General features: G+C 37.1%; 1 protein-coding gene across 1 annotated transcript in view; it reads right to left on the bottom strand.

The window, feature by feature from the left end:
• The window catches only part of NFKB1 (nuclear factor kappa B subunit 1), a 118,648-nt gene that overhangs the window by 72,062 nt on the left and 27,608 nt on the right, over window positions 1-18,978 (bottom strand). Inside the window, 3 exon segments of the mRNA NM_001003344.1 lie at window positions 6,671-6,769; window positions 11,244-11,284; window positions 15,107-15,182. Of these exon segments, the coding sequence (NP_001003344.1) occupies window positions 6,671-6,769; window positions 11,244-11,284; window positions 15,107-15,182 (216 nt within the window).

Genomic DNA, 18,978 nt, shown 5'->3' on the forward strand with positions numbered 1-18,978 from the left:
AAGGAAAAACATAACTATAAAATTAAAAGGTACAAAAATTAAAAATTTATAAAGATATAACATATATATATATAAATACACACACATCAATCTTTTAATTAGCTGCTGTCAAAAAGCTAAAGAGATATGTACTCTATGGCATTGATTCTTAACCCTGTTTGAGTCCCTTCCTTTGAAAACCTGATAAAAAAGTTATCTCTTCAGAAAAATGTATATACATTTACATAAAATTCTGCATGGAAATTCAGAAGTCCTAAAATTCTCTGAAAACACCCAAAGGGACCCAGGTTACAAAGCCTTCTCCTCAATATACAGAGCAGAGGGCTCCCCTAGGGGGAGGTCTTTTTTTTCCCCTATGAACATATGCAAATAGGAAACAGCTTAGGGGTGTTGATATAAATTTTAATAAATGCTACGAGCTTAGGTTCTATATGTATGCCTCATTGATTATTGGTGATTTTCTTCCCTGTTGCTTTTAGAAATTGAGTCAGATTAAATTATTCAAAATTAGTCTTAAAACCATATCCTCAAAATGACAAACCTCCTGGATCAGACAAGTCTATACAAAGCAAAGGTTATGCAAGGATATGTGATATCTCTAAATGCCACAGCAGATCAGCCAGTCTTTATTTGACCTCGACACAACTTAACATTTAGGATTTTTAAGTGAGAGACACCAGGAGTGGGGACTTAAAACAAAACAAAAAAATATTCAAGCGGGCAGGAGGGACCACCAAAAAGCTGTTGCTGACCTACATATCTCAACACGTGCCTTCTGTTCAACGTACAACACTCGGGAAAGAACACATATGTGAGAACAAGCTTTCAGAAAACATTTGATTAAAAATAGTTATGCTCACATCAGCTGTGGTTCAAGTTGTAGTCCATCGCATTTGATATTTATAACTGAAGAGAAAATAAAAATACCAACTGGTAAGCTATTTGTATTTTCGAATCAAGGTCACTGACACTGCTTTCTGGTTGGCATTGAGTGGGCTCTGCTGGAGGATGTCAAACTGGCTGAGGATGGGTGCTTTCTGCCGCTTTGGAAGAGAACACTGAGAGTTTCTAAAACCCCACGGGGCTGCTCCTGTTGGCACCCTTCCACCTCTGCGAAGAGGAAAGCGGTTTGATTAATAAAAAAAAAAAAATCTGATGCATAACTTTCGGGAAAAAGAGGGAAACGAGCCTTCCTTGGCACTCCTTGCTGAGTCAAAAACAGGCAAGGACAAGCTTGGCCCGGAGGAAGAAGAAGGTACTTGTGCTTTTCTGCCAGCCTCTCCCATTAGCAGTTCCGTGATGAAATGAAAACTGAGGAAACTTTAAAGAGAAACTTTATTGGAGAGTATAATAGAATATTAAATGTTTAACAACAGGAAAGCTATTCTTTAAGAAGGGTGAGGCATAAGGGTTAGTTTGCATATTTACTTTCCCAAGATTTTTCTCTTAGTGCTATTTTTTGTTGTTGAGTCAGAATAAACTCCATAGTGTAAATGAATACATTTTATCTAAATGATAAAGAGGAATCAGTAGGTTAAAAGTGAACACTGATCTTCAGTGGAGCCTAGTTTCAACTCCTATTTGCCCTGAAACGAGCCATGATATATAATAGAAAAGTAGGGTGGATATCAGTAAAATCAATTTTCTTGAAAATGTCAGTATTTATGGAAGCATACTTACGCAGTAAAAATAGCAAAGCATATTAGAGAATGAAATTTCACAATAGTGGTTTACTTACCAAAAGAAGGAAAAAATTATAGGTGGATAGAGTTATAGCCATAACTATGTTTCATTTGAGAGAGAGATCAGAAGCGAACATGGGAGAATGTTAAGATCTATTAAATCTAGATAGCATATGCCATGTTTGTTGTACCAATTTTTAAATACTCTTGAAGTATGCTTGAAGTATTTTGTAATTAAAACAATTTTTTGAAAAGAATGTGAAGACTTACACAGCAAGGCTCTAGAAATCTGATTGGGATTCTGCCTTGAAAGAAGCATGCAGAGCACCAGATGGTCCCATAGCCTATAGCCCGAGTTCTAGAAATAATCTCTACCCAGTAAGAGTGGGTCTAAGCCTACCCCAGAGCCAACTTATTAGAAATAGGGTTTTAGGCATGGGACAAAATTCCAGTAGAAAAAGTAGAAGTGGGTAGACCCCTAGCGTTGTTTTAAAATGATAACTTGAGTATCATATTTGGACAATTAACAAGAGAGTAACCCAACTAGATTTTACATTCACATACTGTGTAAAGTGTAGTTAGAGGTCTGCAGCTCTGAAGTCACAGCCAACCCCAGGAGCTTTCTGGATGGCCCCCGGCCCTTTGCTGGTGCCTGCATGTGACAGAATGCATGGGGAGCCACCAGCTTCTCAGAGGCCCGTCAAGGGAGTGCTGTGCTCCAAGAGAGGGGTGAGGCAAAGAGAGGGAGTAAGAACGGAGAGGAGAGAGAGAACAGGAAGAGGCTGGAGATGAGGAAAAGGCAGAGCCTGTAATATTTCACTGTTACAGCTAAAGCATATGTAGGCCTCAGAAATGGCATTTCTTCACAGTAAATCTAAATGACCCCTTCTGAAGTTCCTGCAGGAATGGATTCTGGGGTAAGTGCGGGGCGCCCTCTATTATACCTTCCTCCCTCCACTGGAAGGGAGGATGAAGGCCATTCCAATGATGCTACCATTGTTCACGCACAACCTCGGCTCTGCAGGTTCACTGCCTTGGCTAAACCTATTTCACTTTCACTTTCTTTTCTGTTGTTTCTCTTCTGCAACAGTTCATAACCGAGTGCCAACAGAACTCCTAAGTTAACTTTTAGATATGCAGTTATCATAGAATATGGAATGTTTAAAACATCTTTTTTCTTCTCTTTAATATCCAGATATGCTAGCTCAGAGATCCCAGAAGAAATTATATAGTCATCATGATCATCTTGAAAATAAGTATCTTCTAGTAATGGAGAAAAGTATGTATGTTTGCAAAATAATATACTTAGGCAATTCGATATAACTCATGTGCTACAGCATTAGAGTAGAAAAATACACATAGGAGAAATGTTAAGGTTGATCTGACCCTGCATCTAGATCAGCAGTTCTAAAGCAGGTTCTAAAGCATTTTGCCCCCCACTCCCAAAGTCGGCATTTGGCAATGTCTAGAGACATTTTTTGGCTGTTGCAACTATAGAGAGGCTATTGGTTTCTAGCAGGTAGAAGCCAGGGATGCTGCTGAATACCCTGTGATGCACAGGAAAGCCCCCCTAACAAAGAGTTTTCTGGGCCAAAATGTCAGTATTGCGGAGTCTGAGAAACCCTGACAGAGTTGTACCCGGCCCACCCCCTTCCAGCCCCACACAGAACAAGAGCTTAGTTCACTACAACAAAAGACATGTATAATTGGAAAGATCCTCCTGATAAGAGATATATACCAAGAGCAACTCTTTCCTCCGTCTAAATTTTTACAGAGAATAAGGATTGAAAATCCATTTGAACCTGAAAGGTGACCCTTTTACTATCACTGTTAACAGTGATACTGGGAGAAGAGCTCTGGGACAAACGCCTCATGGTTGTGTCTTTCTCTTCCTCCTCTCCATCCTTCTGATTAAGAGCTTTTAAGATAAATAAAATGACTTCCTTTAACTGTTATGAACAACAGAGGCACTAAAACTCTCACTGAACAATGATAGCTAGGAGAACAGTGACAGTTTGTAACAGATTCTCTAAACTGTTCTTCCTTTTCTTACAATTGGACTAAGTGCTTAATGAATGTATCTTGAATTAGTGAATAAAAAATAAATGATCGGGTGAAATAATGACACGTATCTCAAGTTCAATAATGAGCAATCTTACACATTTATACTGACTTTATTATTTGTTGTTTATATACCTATTTTCCCCCTAGTATTAAAATCTTTGATATAGAAACTATGATTTGATAAGAACATCTAATGTCTCCATTAGGATGCTTCATTTCTGAATTATTTTGTAAATGTGAGGCAGCAACCACTACACGAGGAGGATATATGAAGACTGAGCATAAATGGATGAAGTTTTTAATTAGGTGATACATTTACAACAAATATGCTATGTATTTGTTAGTATCAAAAACTGTTACTTAGCCACAAAAGACTGGAGCAGTACAAGTAAATAGTTCATGAAAATACCGTAATTTACATTTTTTGTACAGAACCAGTCTAGAAAAAAAAAACAAACATTTTTTTCTCTTGATGTTAATTCCTCAGTAGTTAGAACCAGTATCAATGCTGATAACATGTATCTTTCAATTATCCTTATTATAAGCACATACACAAATGCATAAAATACTTATATATATATATGATACACAGACACATATGTTAAAAAGATAAGTACTAGGAGTGCTTGGGGGGGCTCATTCAGTTAAGCATCTGACTATTGATTTCAGCTCAGGTCATGATCTCAGGTCTTGAGATCAAGCCCCACATGGGGCTCCATGCTGGGTGTGTGGAACCTGCTTAGGATTCTCTCTCTTCCTCTCCCTCTCCCTCTGCTTCTCTGTCACATTTGCACACAGGTACTCTCTCAAAAAGAAAAAGAAAAGAAAAGAAAGGAAAAGAGAAGAGAAAAGAAAAGGAAGGAAGAAAGGGAGGAAGGAAAAGAAAGAGAAAAGAAAAAGAAAAAGGAAAAGAAAATGAAAAAGAAAAAGAAAGAAAAAGAAAAAGAAAAAGAAAAGAAAAAGAAAAAGAAAAAGAAAAAGAAAAAGAAAAAGAAAAAGAAAAAGAAAGATAAGTGTTGGATCTGACTCCTTACCATCAGAAGCCTCTTGGCCCCCTGAGCCTCTCTCCCTCTCATCTTCAAGAGTTCCAATTCTCTGCTCTTTATTTTACTATAGTCTCCCACATCCTATTCCCGAGGCCCCTGTCTCCAAGACCCTACAGGCACACACTCTGCGGGAGAGTGCAATAAGCAACAGTCTGCTGTTGGAAGAAGAGCCACCAACCATTGAGAAAGGCAAGTGAATTCCTCTGTCTGAGCCTCAGTCTCCTCACAGACATTATGCTTTTCACCTGTCAGAACTGTTAGGAGGATTAGAGGAGATTATGTATGTAAAGCACTTGGCAACTCTTTGGTGCTTAATAAATGCTAATTCCTGTGTTTATTGCTGCTCCTCTTTCCTTGCCCAGATTCTAAAGGACTTGAGCCCCTAAGACTGTGGTCTCCTTCCATGAGTTAAACACATTATATTGACCCCACCTAATGACCCTGCACGGGAAAATCTTTCATTCTGTAGGGCAGCGAGGACACTTCCAATGCAAATATGACAAGTAGGGCTGAGACCATGTAATAGGGGTGAATTTCACTCAAAAGGTAAGGAGTAACATCACAGTATTTTGTCTTTTGTCTTGGGACTGGGATGAGACACTAGAGAGTTCTGGACCTAGAAGTGGAGAGGGAGGAGAGGGAGGAAGCAGAACACAAGGCTGGCAAAACCAAAGGCAAATTTCCTCCACATCACGGTTTTACTGAGGGTCTGTCCTGTTGCCTTTCACCTTCTCACAAAGACAAACCAAGAGTAAAAGAAATAAGTATGTTCTACCCTGAGAGGCACACACCCCTCGGTGGAAACTGAATTGATAACCCTTGGCCAAAGCCTAGTATTACTGGACAAATAAAACTTTTACAAATAGCCAAACTGTAATTATCAACTGGCTTATCTGCAAAATTCTTACCAGTCCATGAACCACGGCATCATGTTAGAACATAAGAAACTCAAAACCACTCTGAGAATGATATTCTCAATTAAACTAGTGAACAGAAAAAGAACCTGAAGATGTGTAAAGGTTTGACCAGGCACGCTCCAGACATGTCAGAAAGCAGTGGGTTCTGAGGACCAGCACGTGTAGTTGCATGGTTGCTCAAGAGAGGCCCTGCAGTACTTTCAAGCTCTCTGAAAACACTCACACACACTCTCTCATTCAATCTCTAGAAGACTCTATGAAGTACAGACCATTAACATTTCTGCAATGTACACAGTAGGGTCCTGAGGTTTAGAAGTGTCAGATAACCTAGGCAGAGGCAGACGGCTAGTCACAGAGCCTGGATCTTAGTCCAGGCTCTTGAATACCATGCCACATAATCCACAAACCCAGTCATCTGTTGTTTTTCACTAAATCTTCAAAGGGCAAGCATCACCGGGGTGGCTCAGTCAGTTTTAAGTGTCTGCCTTCAGTTTGGATCACGATCCCAGGGTCCTGGGATCAAGCCCCACATTGGGCTACCTGCTCAGTGGGGAGTCAGCTTCTCCCTCTGCCCGTCCTCTTACTTGTTCTGTCTCACTCCCTCTCTTTCTCTCTCAAATAAATAAGATCTGGAAAAAAAAATCTCCAGAAGGCTGAAATTAAGCACTTCTTTCAAACACTTATTAAAATTTCCAGAAGTATACAACTAAAAAACCCTTGGAGATGATCAAGAAATAGTAAAAGTCAGTCAACATTGTAATGATTTTGACTATATGGAAATATTAATCCAATTTAAAAATTTGTCACTTCTGCTAAGAGACAAATTTCTACTTAAAAAGTAGAAGAATCATTTAAACATCTTAGAACCAAAGGCAGACTATATTCACTTAGAGCATCCCTTTCTTTTGCTCTTAGGAAATCCAGTCTTCCAGAATCATATAGAAGGACACCACAAACTTACTTTGACCTGGGGGTAGGACTTCTTGTTCTTTTCACTAGATGCACCAGGGAGTCCACCATGGGATGGGCCTTCACATACATAACGGAAACGAAATCCTCTCTGCAAAGGTGAATACAGAGCCAACAAACTTGAGAAATACTCATTACAAATTATACGAACAAAGTTATATATAAATGTTTAATTCTTGTGTGTATTAGGTGAGAGAGGAAAAACATAACCTGTGAAAGAGGACTGCAAACGAGACCCACTTTTCCCATAATCTTATTATAAACATAGATGTTAATCGATACTTGTGCACTGAGCTGTGGCTTAAAAGCCAGATCCCTCACCCTGCAGAACCTCTTCTGCTGTGCCTACGTGGGGAGTGAACCGCTGAAGAGTTTAAGCCTTGGACTTGACATGCTGCAGCTTGTTTGAATCAGAGCTTCCTCATCTCAAATTGCCGCTGCCAAGCTCCTGAACTTGGCCATGTTACTGATTTGTGCTTCTTTGACTTTTACTAAAAGGAGTTCTTTTATCTACTCTGATTACAGTTGGTTCAGAAGGGAATACAGAAATGTCCTGTTAAATATATTGCTTCAGTGTTGTAGAAGACACTATGCAACAGTTCAGAAGATAAGATTTTAGGTTTTATGATTATTGATATTATTAAGCTCCAGCTTGATATATTAACTGACCCGAATAATCCAAAACCAGATAATGTCTTTCATACTATTAACTCAAGAATTCTACAGATGTAGTAAATCAGTGAAGAGATAGCTGGAAGCCTTTAGCACGTGAACTACTGTGGGCAGATAAACACTGAAGTTCTATGTTTGTTTTTTTTTAAATCTATACATATGAGAAGATAAGACAAGACCATCTGTAAGGTTTATTCCAGTTCTAGCATTTTATGATTTACAAAGCTAACAGTTATAACTGTATATATTTGCATACTAAGAATAAAACTAGGACTATTATGACAATGGATCTGATATTAGGGAAGCTTAATATTAAGGGAGCTTTCAGAATTTTTCCTAAAAGGCTCAACTTAAAATGATGTCAATCAATATGTGGTAGTGTTATAGTTTAAACTTAACCAAAGGTTTTCTTCTTTCAAATCCTTTTCAAAGATCTTAATTAAATTAGTTAGTTCTTTAAGGAACATCCCCACCTTTCAATTATTTTTACAGTAGGACTGATTTCATATAAACGCTAGAGCACTAGGCTATCAGGAGCTCTGCACACCCACTACCTGGTGGTAGAGGCTTTCTACCTTGCATACTCAACAACCACAAAGCCTGGCAAATGCAAAGGTTTTCACAGCTTTGAGCTCATGAGCCAATGTAAAAACTCTTGTCCTCCTTGATCGCTCTATATGCACTATGTATCATAGGGTCTTACAAAATAGTCTGAGTGGTCCAAGGGCCCTGAACTAATTTACACCTTTGATAAACATCTGGAAATGTCCCTATATTTTCTGAGAACTTTCTGATTTCCAAAGAGGATCAGTCCGAAAGCATATTTTATGGGATGAGTAAGGCCCAAAGTAAATTCCCTAGTGTGGGCAAGTTCCTCAAGTCATACGTGGACCCAGAGTGTATCATCAACTCAATAAACTGAGACTTAAAATACTTTTGCATATGACTCCTCAGGAGATTTCAAACCCAATACCAGGGAAACCCTGAGGTATGGTTAGTCATTAGGAGCAATTTTGCGACTTTGCTTCTCACAAAATTCAAATTAAAACTAAGTTACAAATTCAGCCCTATGCCTTTGTGGACAAAGGCTGCTGGCTTATTTTTAATATTTAAATGAAATTTCTAAAAGCATGAAAAAGCAGCAGCATGTGCAACATGAGCCTCCAGAATTGGCTAACCATAAAGATAGAGATTTATTGACTGCTAATCTATTTAAATACAACTTCAGTTTTTATTTTTTATTTTTTATTTATTTTTTTTCAACTTCAGTTTTTAAAAAGCATTAGATAATTAGCACTGAATAATATGCAACAGAACTGGATATTCTAAAGATTAGTGGTCTACGCTATGACTCATCTCTGTCTGAGCTAGGGAAAATTGCAGCAAAAAAAAAAAGACAATTTTTCTAACTTTTTAAAAAATATTTTTTAATGAACAATTTTAATAAAGTAATTCGTTATCTTTAATCACAAAATTCCTTTAGGCAGGTGGAGAAATATATACATGTATGCTTTTATATCTTATTGGGAGTAGTGTCAAATACAATATGAGTAAAGAGACATGTCTTAATAGCTTGCTTACAGTTTAAATGGTTGCATAAGAATATCTAAACTTCTCTGCAAAGGAATTTTTAACCTGAGGATGGAAATTTATTACATTTTTTTCAGGAAGATAAGCTGTCTCCACATGTATAGTCTAAATGTGTTTCTGATTCTAAATTTTTGAGATTAGAGGTTTGTTGATCCACAACCATTCATTTTAGTAACTCCATTTGCTTACAATGAATCATCAACCTCAAAAGCAAGGGCTACATCTATCCTGTCAGAAAGTCTGACTTAAATACAATTTTTTACTTTCACTGGAGTCAGACATCAAAATAACATTAGTTGGTAAACAAACACATTGTTTTACTCAGGTGAGCTTTTCGACATTTACGTGTAGTGAATTAAATTTTGAATTTTGGAACTACATAGCCCTTTAGGTAAATCATATGTGTCAATTTTTCCTTATGACTGGTAAACCTGTAATAAGGAACTGCATTTTAAAATTCTTATTATTTATGCTTATGAAAATAGATACTTGAAAAACATGCTTTGCCTAGTATGTAGAGAAACAGATTTTAGTTTGATTTCTCACTTTCATGGGTTATGCAGGTTTTGCTAGCTAGAAAAATTTCCAGGCCAGGTCATTGCATAGACTTCTAGGGGATAAACTTCCACTGGGAGAGTCTTTCAGAAAATTAGCTACCTCTTGTGAGAATTGGACATGGAGGGCAGCCTGGGTGGCTCAGTGGTTTAGTGGCGCCTTCAGCCCAGGGCCTGATTCTGGAGACCCGGGATTGAGTCTCACGTCGGGCTCCCTGCATGGAGCCTGCTTCTCCCTCTGCCTGTGTCCCTGCCTCTCTCTCTCTCTCTCTCTCTATGTCATGAATGGATAAATAAAATCTTTAAAAAAGAAAAAAAAGAATTGGACATGGAGGTAAAACAAAGGCAAGTCATGTTGGCAGTCCATGGAATCTGTCTGCCACTGCAAGCAACTGGAACAATAATACTACGAACTCTCATGGGGCATTCTGTCTCCACATCAAAAACTTTTATCCAAGTTCAGCTTTATAATAATAGTTAAGAAAGTTATATCCTTTAAATTCCAACCAAAATCCAAACACATGTCACAATTACAGTAACCACAATGAATGCTTTAAGTTCTTGACCTAGTTAGCATGTGTTAAATGTTATACAATGCAAAAGTGTTACACTCACTCAGTTGAGCTACTAAAAACATTTAGAAAAGTTTTGGGTAATAACTGCAAGACAGCAGGTATACTCATCTCCAGTCTCACACTAATGTGGTAAGCACATCCGTTCAGAGATTTACTTACTTTTTTCTCTCTCTCTCTTTTTAAAAAAATATTTTATTTATTTATTCATGAGACAGAGAGAGAGAAAAGCAGAGACACAGGCAGAGGGAGAAGCAGGCTTCATGCAGGGAGCCTGATGTGAGACTCGATCCGGGGTCTCCAGGATCATGCCCTGGGCTGAAGGTGGTGCTAAACCGCTGGGCCACCAGGGCTGCCCTTACTTTGTTCTCATTCTGTGGGGGGACTATACTATTCTCCTGAAAATCTCATAATAATTGAGCTGTCCCCAATAAGAAAAGTATTAAGACTTTTCTTCTTCTTTCATAGCAATGGTCCCACCCAATTTCCAATAAGTATTCATCTACAGAGTGGGGGGCATGGTAAGGAAGCCACTTCAATTCCCAGGTATCCTCAACAAAATCTAGTGGTAAGAGGAAGAGCCTGACAAAATAAAATGCTCCTGTCCTGTCTCCAAAGGGGCTGACTCTAAAGTTAACACCAGAGGGCAGAGGACCCAATCGTCCATTCTAATACTTTATCTACACCCCACTGGTACTTATAGTATCTTAGGTCACATGTTCCAAAGAACAAATAGAAAAGGGTGGGGCTTCTAAAGGAAGGAGGAAGGCTAAGAAGTACCGCATGTACATGGACAGGGTTGATGGGTGTATCTCAGTATATATAAACTGCATACATGGCTATTTCCTTATAAATGAAAATGAATGGAGACAACTTAAGTTTTTCCTAGGGAGTGGCTGCTAAGAAAAGATGGTGGAGACAGTGAGATAGCAAGGATCTATAATCATCTAGGTTTCACAGAACTACTACTGAGGCTCAGGACACTTGGAAGAATGACTAAGAGAAATATGAAGTAGACAAATGAAATTGTCACATAAATTGGCAGGGTGTTAAAGTTCTAGATAAACTACTTCCTTTGTAAAATTCACTTGTTATTCTATTCAGTGCTTGAGATATGAATTCAGTGCTTATGGATCTAGCATTTAAAGAGGAAGTCCCATCCCTTTAACCCTCTTACCTGTTTAGGTTGCTCTAATATTTGAAGATATGGACCATCTGCTAAAAGCAAAAACAACAAACAGAAAGCAAAAGAAGTGTGAGGCTTCTGAAATTTGCTACAAAATATAAAGCAAGTGAAAAACTCTGAAATTATGTTTTTAAATAGAGGTTTCAAAAAATTCATTTTTTAGCTATAATTCCATACTGATATAATCTACCTTCCTCACCTGACTAGCAAATTTGTGTTTAACAACAGTTTTATGCCTTTAGAGAGCCACAACAAATAAACATTTGTTGAATGGTGATAGCATATTGCACAACCCAAGAGAAGGTGGATGTTCGTCTGGCAAGGATGAAGATGTCAACAGCTTTCAGAATCTTGACTACTAACAAAGCACTTTTAAAATGACACAAATACCAATTAAAAGCAGCAACCATTTCCTGGGCACCATGACATTTCCTTTTGCCTTCACATCATTAGACACTGACTTCCATTCCTCAAAGAGAATGTGCTTAATGTGAAAGTATAAGAGGCTGAGCTAGCACCCACATGTGTGAAATACAGAGATAGTGATCTCAGGCTACCTGCCTTTCTTGAGCTAAGTGTTTGGTTCCTTTCCCTTATTTGAATCCCCAAGTACTGTCTTCATTCCCCAAATGGCTAGGTTGTTTCCCCCACCCTCCCAAATATCATTTGGCCTATCAGACATGGTTGACTTCTCTTGTTAATTCATAGTTTTGATGTTTTTATACAATTTCCGAATACTGCGTACTCTCATATCAACTCTTCTGAAACAGCACAGGCATTTTATAAAATCTTGAAAATAATTTAATTGAAGATAGGCACATTCCAATTAATTAGTATGAAAACATAAAGAAGACTAGAAGCTTAATCCATACCTTGACTATATTTGACTTTGGAAAATTCAAAGGCAAATTGGAACCTCTGGTAGTATAAAATCAAATTGTTCAATATGAGAAAGTCCCTAATCTCCCCAGCTAGTTTTTATGTCAATAGTATAACAACCTATAGCTCTGCAATACAGGCATATGGTGTTTCTCACTCATTTGACAGTAAATTAAGGTGTTTGATACTAACAAAATTCTAGGAGAATGTTTCTGTGTTCATTTCAGTCTTCACTGTCTCTTGGCCAGAAGTTCATTCTTTTAGATAACAGAGGTTCATATTATTTTAGATAAATAAATTCACAAAGATTTAAACCTTCACAATGAAATTAAAAATAAACTATAACTTAAGAGAGAATTTATTTTTATCTTCTCGATGTTATGATGAATCAGGATAAGGCTAGAGAACTGGAGGAAACAAAGGTATAATTATTTCCTATTATTATGTAAGAAATTTATAAGGAAGTCAGTTGAAAAATATACTGTACAAAACATGTACAAGAAAGGAAAAATTGGTAGTGACTGGGCAATGCCATATAATTTAAGAAAATTATCTTCTCTTGCCTATATGAAATTTATCCCTGGATATTTTAAAATACTTTTAGAAAAAAATTCCAATTTAAAAATTCCCCAAAATGCTAGAATTTAATTTTTGGTAAGGAAATAAAACTGCTTAGAAATAGAACTATTCTCACACAACTAATATAACTTGTGTGATAAGTAACAGATCTATTCATAAAAACATTCCCTCTAGGATGCTAAAATCAAGAAGAGAGGCCTCTAAAAAAGTAAGTTTTATATGTCATGGAACATACAGAAGAGTTACATCATGTTTACATTAAACTCCAAGCCTCTCACTTATTAACTCTTCTAAAAATACTTGAAGGTTTCCTATTATTTTTGCTGTATGGTTTAATTTCATTTAAATACGTGAAATTCTAAGGTTTTGGAATTTTATTACTGAAATGGGGCCATTTACTCTTTTAGGGAATACACTCAAAAGTTAAGTCAACTAGAAAATTAGATTTAATATGCATGTATTCAATTTAATGCCAATTTTCTTTTGGCCACATTTCTATGCCATGAAGTAACATCCTACTACATAGAGAAATTTAACTTACAGTACATATAATGTTACAGACCTAAAAGTTGTATATATCACATAGAGTTTCCAACAGGTAGTAGAACTAATAGTCTCAGATTTCAAGGAGATAAAACAGTCCAAATGAGAATTACAAGTTAATATTGGTTTACATAACCTCTCTACCCCTTTAAAATGTGAATAAAACATCTATACATCTTCCTGGATCATAAAAATTGGACTATATCACCACAACAGACAGGGGAAAACATAATAATAAAAATGATGAGGTAATAATTGGGATATGAGATTTTAAGGTATAATTTTAAGAGTTTTTCAAATATTATGGCAAAAATTATTTTTACAATGTGAAGCTCTGACCACATAATATTTACTGAGATGTTTCTTTTGATAATCTTATTTCAACCTCCACAAATTTGATGAAATAAAAACATCTATTTAATTAGATGAAATAAAAACGTCTATTCAGGGTACTGTTTGGAATTTACAAGGCATTAAATGGAAATGTTTATGTTTTCTGAGGGCAGAACCAAGTTCTTAGGCTTTCAATAAAGCACTGATACTAAGAAAGAACTTTGAACCCCAGAATAAAAAGTTCACAGGAAACACAGAAGCTACCAAGATATTTACTTGTTCACAGGAAGCTGACCTACAGCTCAGATTGGACAGCACTTCATGAGACCTCACTTACAGCAGCCCACAAAATATGTTATGTGGAGTAAAGAGAGAAAGGCCTCAGCAATACAACTTCTGCTAGGGAAGGTGAACATATAGCAGATTTGCTTTTTCCCTCCCAAGAATTCCTAGAAATACATAATAGAGATAAAAATACAGAATATTTTCATCTAAAAAAATGAAAAGTGGGTACCAGAGTAACAATAATAATTTCAAACAAGAATGATACAAACTGGATGAAGTCTCCCAATGAGGACAAGCAAGTCCACAGTAAATAGAATACCTGATGTCCACTTTGGTGATTACAAAACTCTCTGGATCTTTTTCTTTTTTTTTGTAATTTTTTTCAAAGTAATCTCTACACCCAATATGGGACTCAAACTCACAACCCCAAGATCAAAAGTGGCATGCTCTACTAACTGAGCCAGTCAGATGCCCCAAATACAAAACTCTCTGTTTTATATACAGCTTCCATAATTTACTCATATTGCTTCAGAACATATGTTAAGTCTCACTGGTGATATGAGGAGCACATAAAAAGAGCCATCACACAAAGCTTACATACAAATCAATAAATAAAAAGAGACTAAATGAGCTGATTTAAAAATCATTCATATGAGATTCAACAATTTGTCCATGGTAATAGTATAGTCATGTTAGAAGGAAGGATGATTATCATGAGTTCCACCCAATTGGTTAGAATGTGAAGTCAAAGGTTTTTAGAAAGATGATTTTTCTACAGAGATGATTTTTAGGATTTTTGTAAACTTTTATAACCTTGGTTTCCCCAGTACCTGGCATACTGGACAGCACACAAGAGACTCAAATAAATGTTTGGGGAATAGATCTGAGAAGTTCAGAATACCTCATGTGGATCTGGGATAAAGGAAACAGGAGTTATAAAGAATCCAAAAGCTAAAAAGATTGGGTGAAAAGGAAAATGCTACCAGTAAAAAAAGCCTTTCTGCGCCATCCTCAGAAATCACTAACAATTATATAAATCAGATAATGAGTAAGGGGGTGGAACACTTTGTGCAAATATAGTTCCAAAAAGTCCAGTTAGTTTTTAAAACATATAGTACCATTTCCTTTCTTGGCATATTACTGACTTTCTAAAAGAACTACTAGCAAATCTCAAATTTAGAAAAAAGCAAAAGCAAAATAAATGACAGAGCAACAGGCATGAAGAGTGCTCTTACCTGTGGGTAGTGGCATCTCTGGTTGAAATAATTCTGGATTAAATATTGTATGAGTCAAAGGATCCAAGTGAAACATCTGTAAAAAAGAAAATTTAATTTGATCCTTATTTGTCTGACATTGCATTAAATATTTGAAGTTGAAACACCTAAAACAATTACTGGAACAAAAACTAAAGTAAAAAAAAAATCTGAAAATATTTCAAATCGGGATTTTAAAAACACGTTCATGAGACTTAGCCAAATTCTCATGTGTACAGAACTCTACATGTCTGGGCCATGTTTATGTGACAAAGGAATTTGAGAAGAAAGGTCAGAAGCCAGCACCCAGTGTGGCTTGCTTACTAATATTTCTTCAGGGTCCAGTATATGTTGATCACAGAGGGGATATTTAATATCTTTTGAATGAATGATTTAAAGCTGTACTCTCAAAAATACGAGCATGGGGATATAGTCCTAGAAATCCTAGAAATATTTGATGATGGTAAAATAAACTCCAACTCTAGCCATACAACTTCAAGGTCTGTAAGAATTAAGCATAAACCCTGGAGCAATTTACCAAAAAACTGAAAATATAACCTACAGTTGAAGCAGCAGATATAAATGAGCACTGAGCTCCCTCACTTTTTTTTTTCACCTGTACTTACCTAGCACAATGCAAAATACCTGGAATTTAGTGGGTGTGACAGGCTGGATAATGCCCCCCACCACCACACCGCCCCCCGCCCCCCGCCAAAGACAACTACATCCTAATCCCAGAACCTCTGAATGCTATCTCATATAGCAAAAAAGGATTTTGCAAATGTTATTAAACTATGAATATGGAGACAGAGGGGTGCCTGGGTGGCTCAGTCGGTTGAGTGTCTGACTTCAGCTTAGGTCATAATCTCAGGGTCCTGGGTTCGAGACCCACATCACACTCCAAGCTCAGTAGGGAGTCAGCTTGTTCCTCTCCTCCTCCTCCTCCTCCCCCGTTCATGTTCTCTCTCTCAAATAAATAAAATCTTAATTAATATGGACATAGAGAGAAAATCCTGAATTATTGAAGTGGGCCCAGTAAGAAGGATGGAGGGGATCAAAGTGAATGGCAGGAGGTATGATGATGAAAATAAGAGGTTGATGTGATGAAGGGGTCACAAGTCAAGGAATGCAGGCCACCTCTGGAAGCTCAACAAGGCAAGGACAGGAAAGCCTCCAGAAGGAATGCAGCCCAGCCAACACCTGGATTTTAAACTTCTGACCTTCAGACTGTAAGAAAATAAATTTGTGATGTTTTAAGTAACTAAATTTGTAGTAATTTGTTACAGTAGCAACAGAGAACTAACAAGCAAGCAGTATGTATTGAGTGATTTATATATTCTATCTTGATACGTTACTAATAATTACTTATCTCAAGAGAAAATTTTCTTTCCATTTAGTTCATTCAGGGCTTAAAATTCATATTTCTGAGCTAAGCATTTGTTTCAATGTAAATAAGTCATCTGTTTGAAACATCTGTGGACTGCACAAAAACTAGCCATATTCCATTTTTTTATGATATGCTAGTTAGTAAGTGTGCTGGAGCTGGTATTAAACAAAAACCAGCATTATGATTTACTCCTTTTTTTTTTTAATTAGTATATTATTGGAGGTTCCTGGAACCTAAGAGCCTAGTATGCCTAGTTAAATCAAGAGTAAGAAACAGTGTTTAAATAAAGAACATTTCAGATCCAGTTGTGAGGTATGCAAATTTTCAATTGAGGAACAGTAAATGTGCTCCACTTCAATGCTGAAGAGTGAAGCTCATCTACACTACTCATTGTTCACTGTAAAGGAAATATAGGAATCAAAAAACATGGTATTATAAGAAACAGGCCCCACCTTACGGAGAGTATTCACAGGTCTCAGAAGAGATGACCTAGCAAAAAAATGTCTTCCCTATTGTCCTGCAGGTGGCTGAAATCACTGAGGAGAGGGCAGAGCACTGGTCTCAGGAGAGAGACACACAGTCCACTTCAGACAAGAAAGACAGAAGCCACGTTGTGTGCTGAAGCTTGCATTGTGTATTGGGCCACAGCTGGAGAGCAAATTCCGGAATACATTAAAACACTGAGGATATTTCGCTGAGGACATGTAAACTTCAGGAAATATACACCGTTAAGTTAGAGACAAGGGAAAAAAAAAAAAAACCCTCCTACCTCAAGGACCTCTCGCCTCAAAAATGGAAATATCTGATCGTACCGCACCCCTGTTGCTGATGATCACAAAAGTGCCCACATAAGAAAAACTCTCGAAATGAATGTTTTCAGCAGGTTTTACTTTTGTGTGGCATAAAGGACCATCTCCTGTTGATAAGATTTCCTGTGTATAGACAGGAAAGCATGGTCTAAAACCAAGCAGAACAACCCTAATGCTGGCTAGAGTTTGCCTTCAAATGTTCGAGATAGCACATTAAAAGTGAAAGGTAAAACATGGGTTTTAGATAATATGAGTAGCCAAATATCTTTTATGCTGTAATCAAAGAAAATGTTCCTAGATTGATCCTATAGACCATTTGCACAATAAAATGCAAAAGGAGCATCTTAATGTGAAAAGCAATGCTTACTTTCTAAATAAATCAGAACATTGTCAAGAGTAAGGAATGCTACACAAGTCTATTTTATTTGAAGAAGTGATACAGATCCCTTAAAAAGTATTTCACTTTTAGTTTTATTTTTCTGACTGATTATTTGCATGTGTAAATTTGGAAAATCCTTTTTTTTTTTAGGTGGTTGCCATTAAAGTTTTAATGTGAAATGATTATGAATCTTGGACCAGGGTCTTCTCATACCTAATGTTCTCTCTCCTGGTGTAGTCTAGCAAACTACATCTTACAAATTGCAGCTTACATAGACTTTTTCTGGAAAGTCCTTCATAACCCTATTCTTCTCTCCAGGTAGTAGAGTGATCCCTTTCAACATTTCTAGCTCATTCTGTGCAAACTACTACAACAGCATTTACCACTATATAGAAACTATGTTTCTGTCTCTCCTATTAGAATGGCAGCTGTACCACTTACTTTGTAGTCCTTCTTAGCCAGGGTTCTGGTAGTCCATAGTAATGCCTCAATAAATAGCTGATAAATGAATAAATCTCAGTATTTTAAATACTTCTTAAAAATCATTACATTAAAAGTTTAATATTGCTATTGTAATTACCCTAGAGTCTGAAAGCTGCTTTCAAGTGGTTCATTTAATATACATTTCATATAAAATACATACATATGTATGCATGTGTATATATACAGAGAGTGGGGGAGGAGGAGGAATGGAAAAGAAACAAAATATTAATAATCAACAGAGATCTGTTGGACTATTCATTTTTTTAAAGATTTTATTTATTTTATTCATGAGACATGCGCAGAGAGAGAGAGAGGCAGAGACATAGGCAGAGAGAGAAGCAGGCTCCGTGCAGGGAGCCCATTGTGGGAGTCGATCACGCCCAAAGGCAGACGCTTAACCGCTGAGCCACCCAGGCATCCCTTCAATATTTCTATAGACCTGAAGTTTCTCAAAGTAAAAAGCTGGGAGAAAAAGGGGAAAAGGGGGCAGCCTGGGTGGCTCAGCAGTTTAGTGCTGCCTTCGGCCCAGAGCGTGATCCTGGAGACCCTGGATCGAGTCCCGCATTGGGCTCCCTGCATGGAGCCTGCTTCTCCCTCTGCCTGTGTCTCTGCTTCTCTCTCTCTCTCTCTCTCTGTGTGTCTCTCATGAATAAATAAATAAAATCTTTAAATAAAAAAAAGAGAAAGAGGGGAAAAGGACACGAGGTATCCCTTCACAAGTGAAAATAAAATTATAATGAATAGTTTTATGTTCCCAAAACACATTCATTGCCTATTCAGTCTTTCCAACACCCCT

Source organism: Canis lupus, chromosome 32, assembly GCF_011100685.1.
Source record: "Canis lupus familiaris isolate Mischka breed German Shepherd chromosome 32, alternate assembly UU_Cfam_GSD_1.0, whole genome shotgun sequence".
Taxonomy (NCBI): Eukaryota; Metazoa; Chordata; class Mammalia; order Carnivora; family Canidae; genus Canis; species Canis lupus.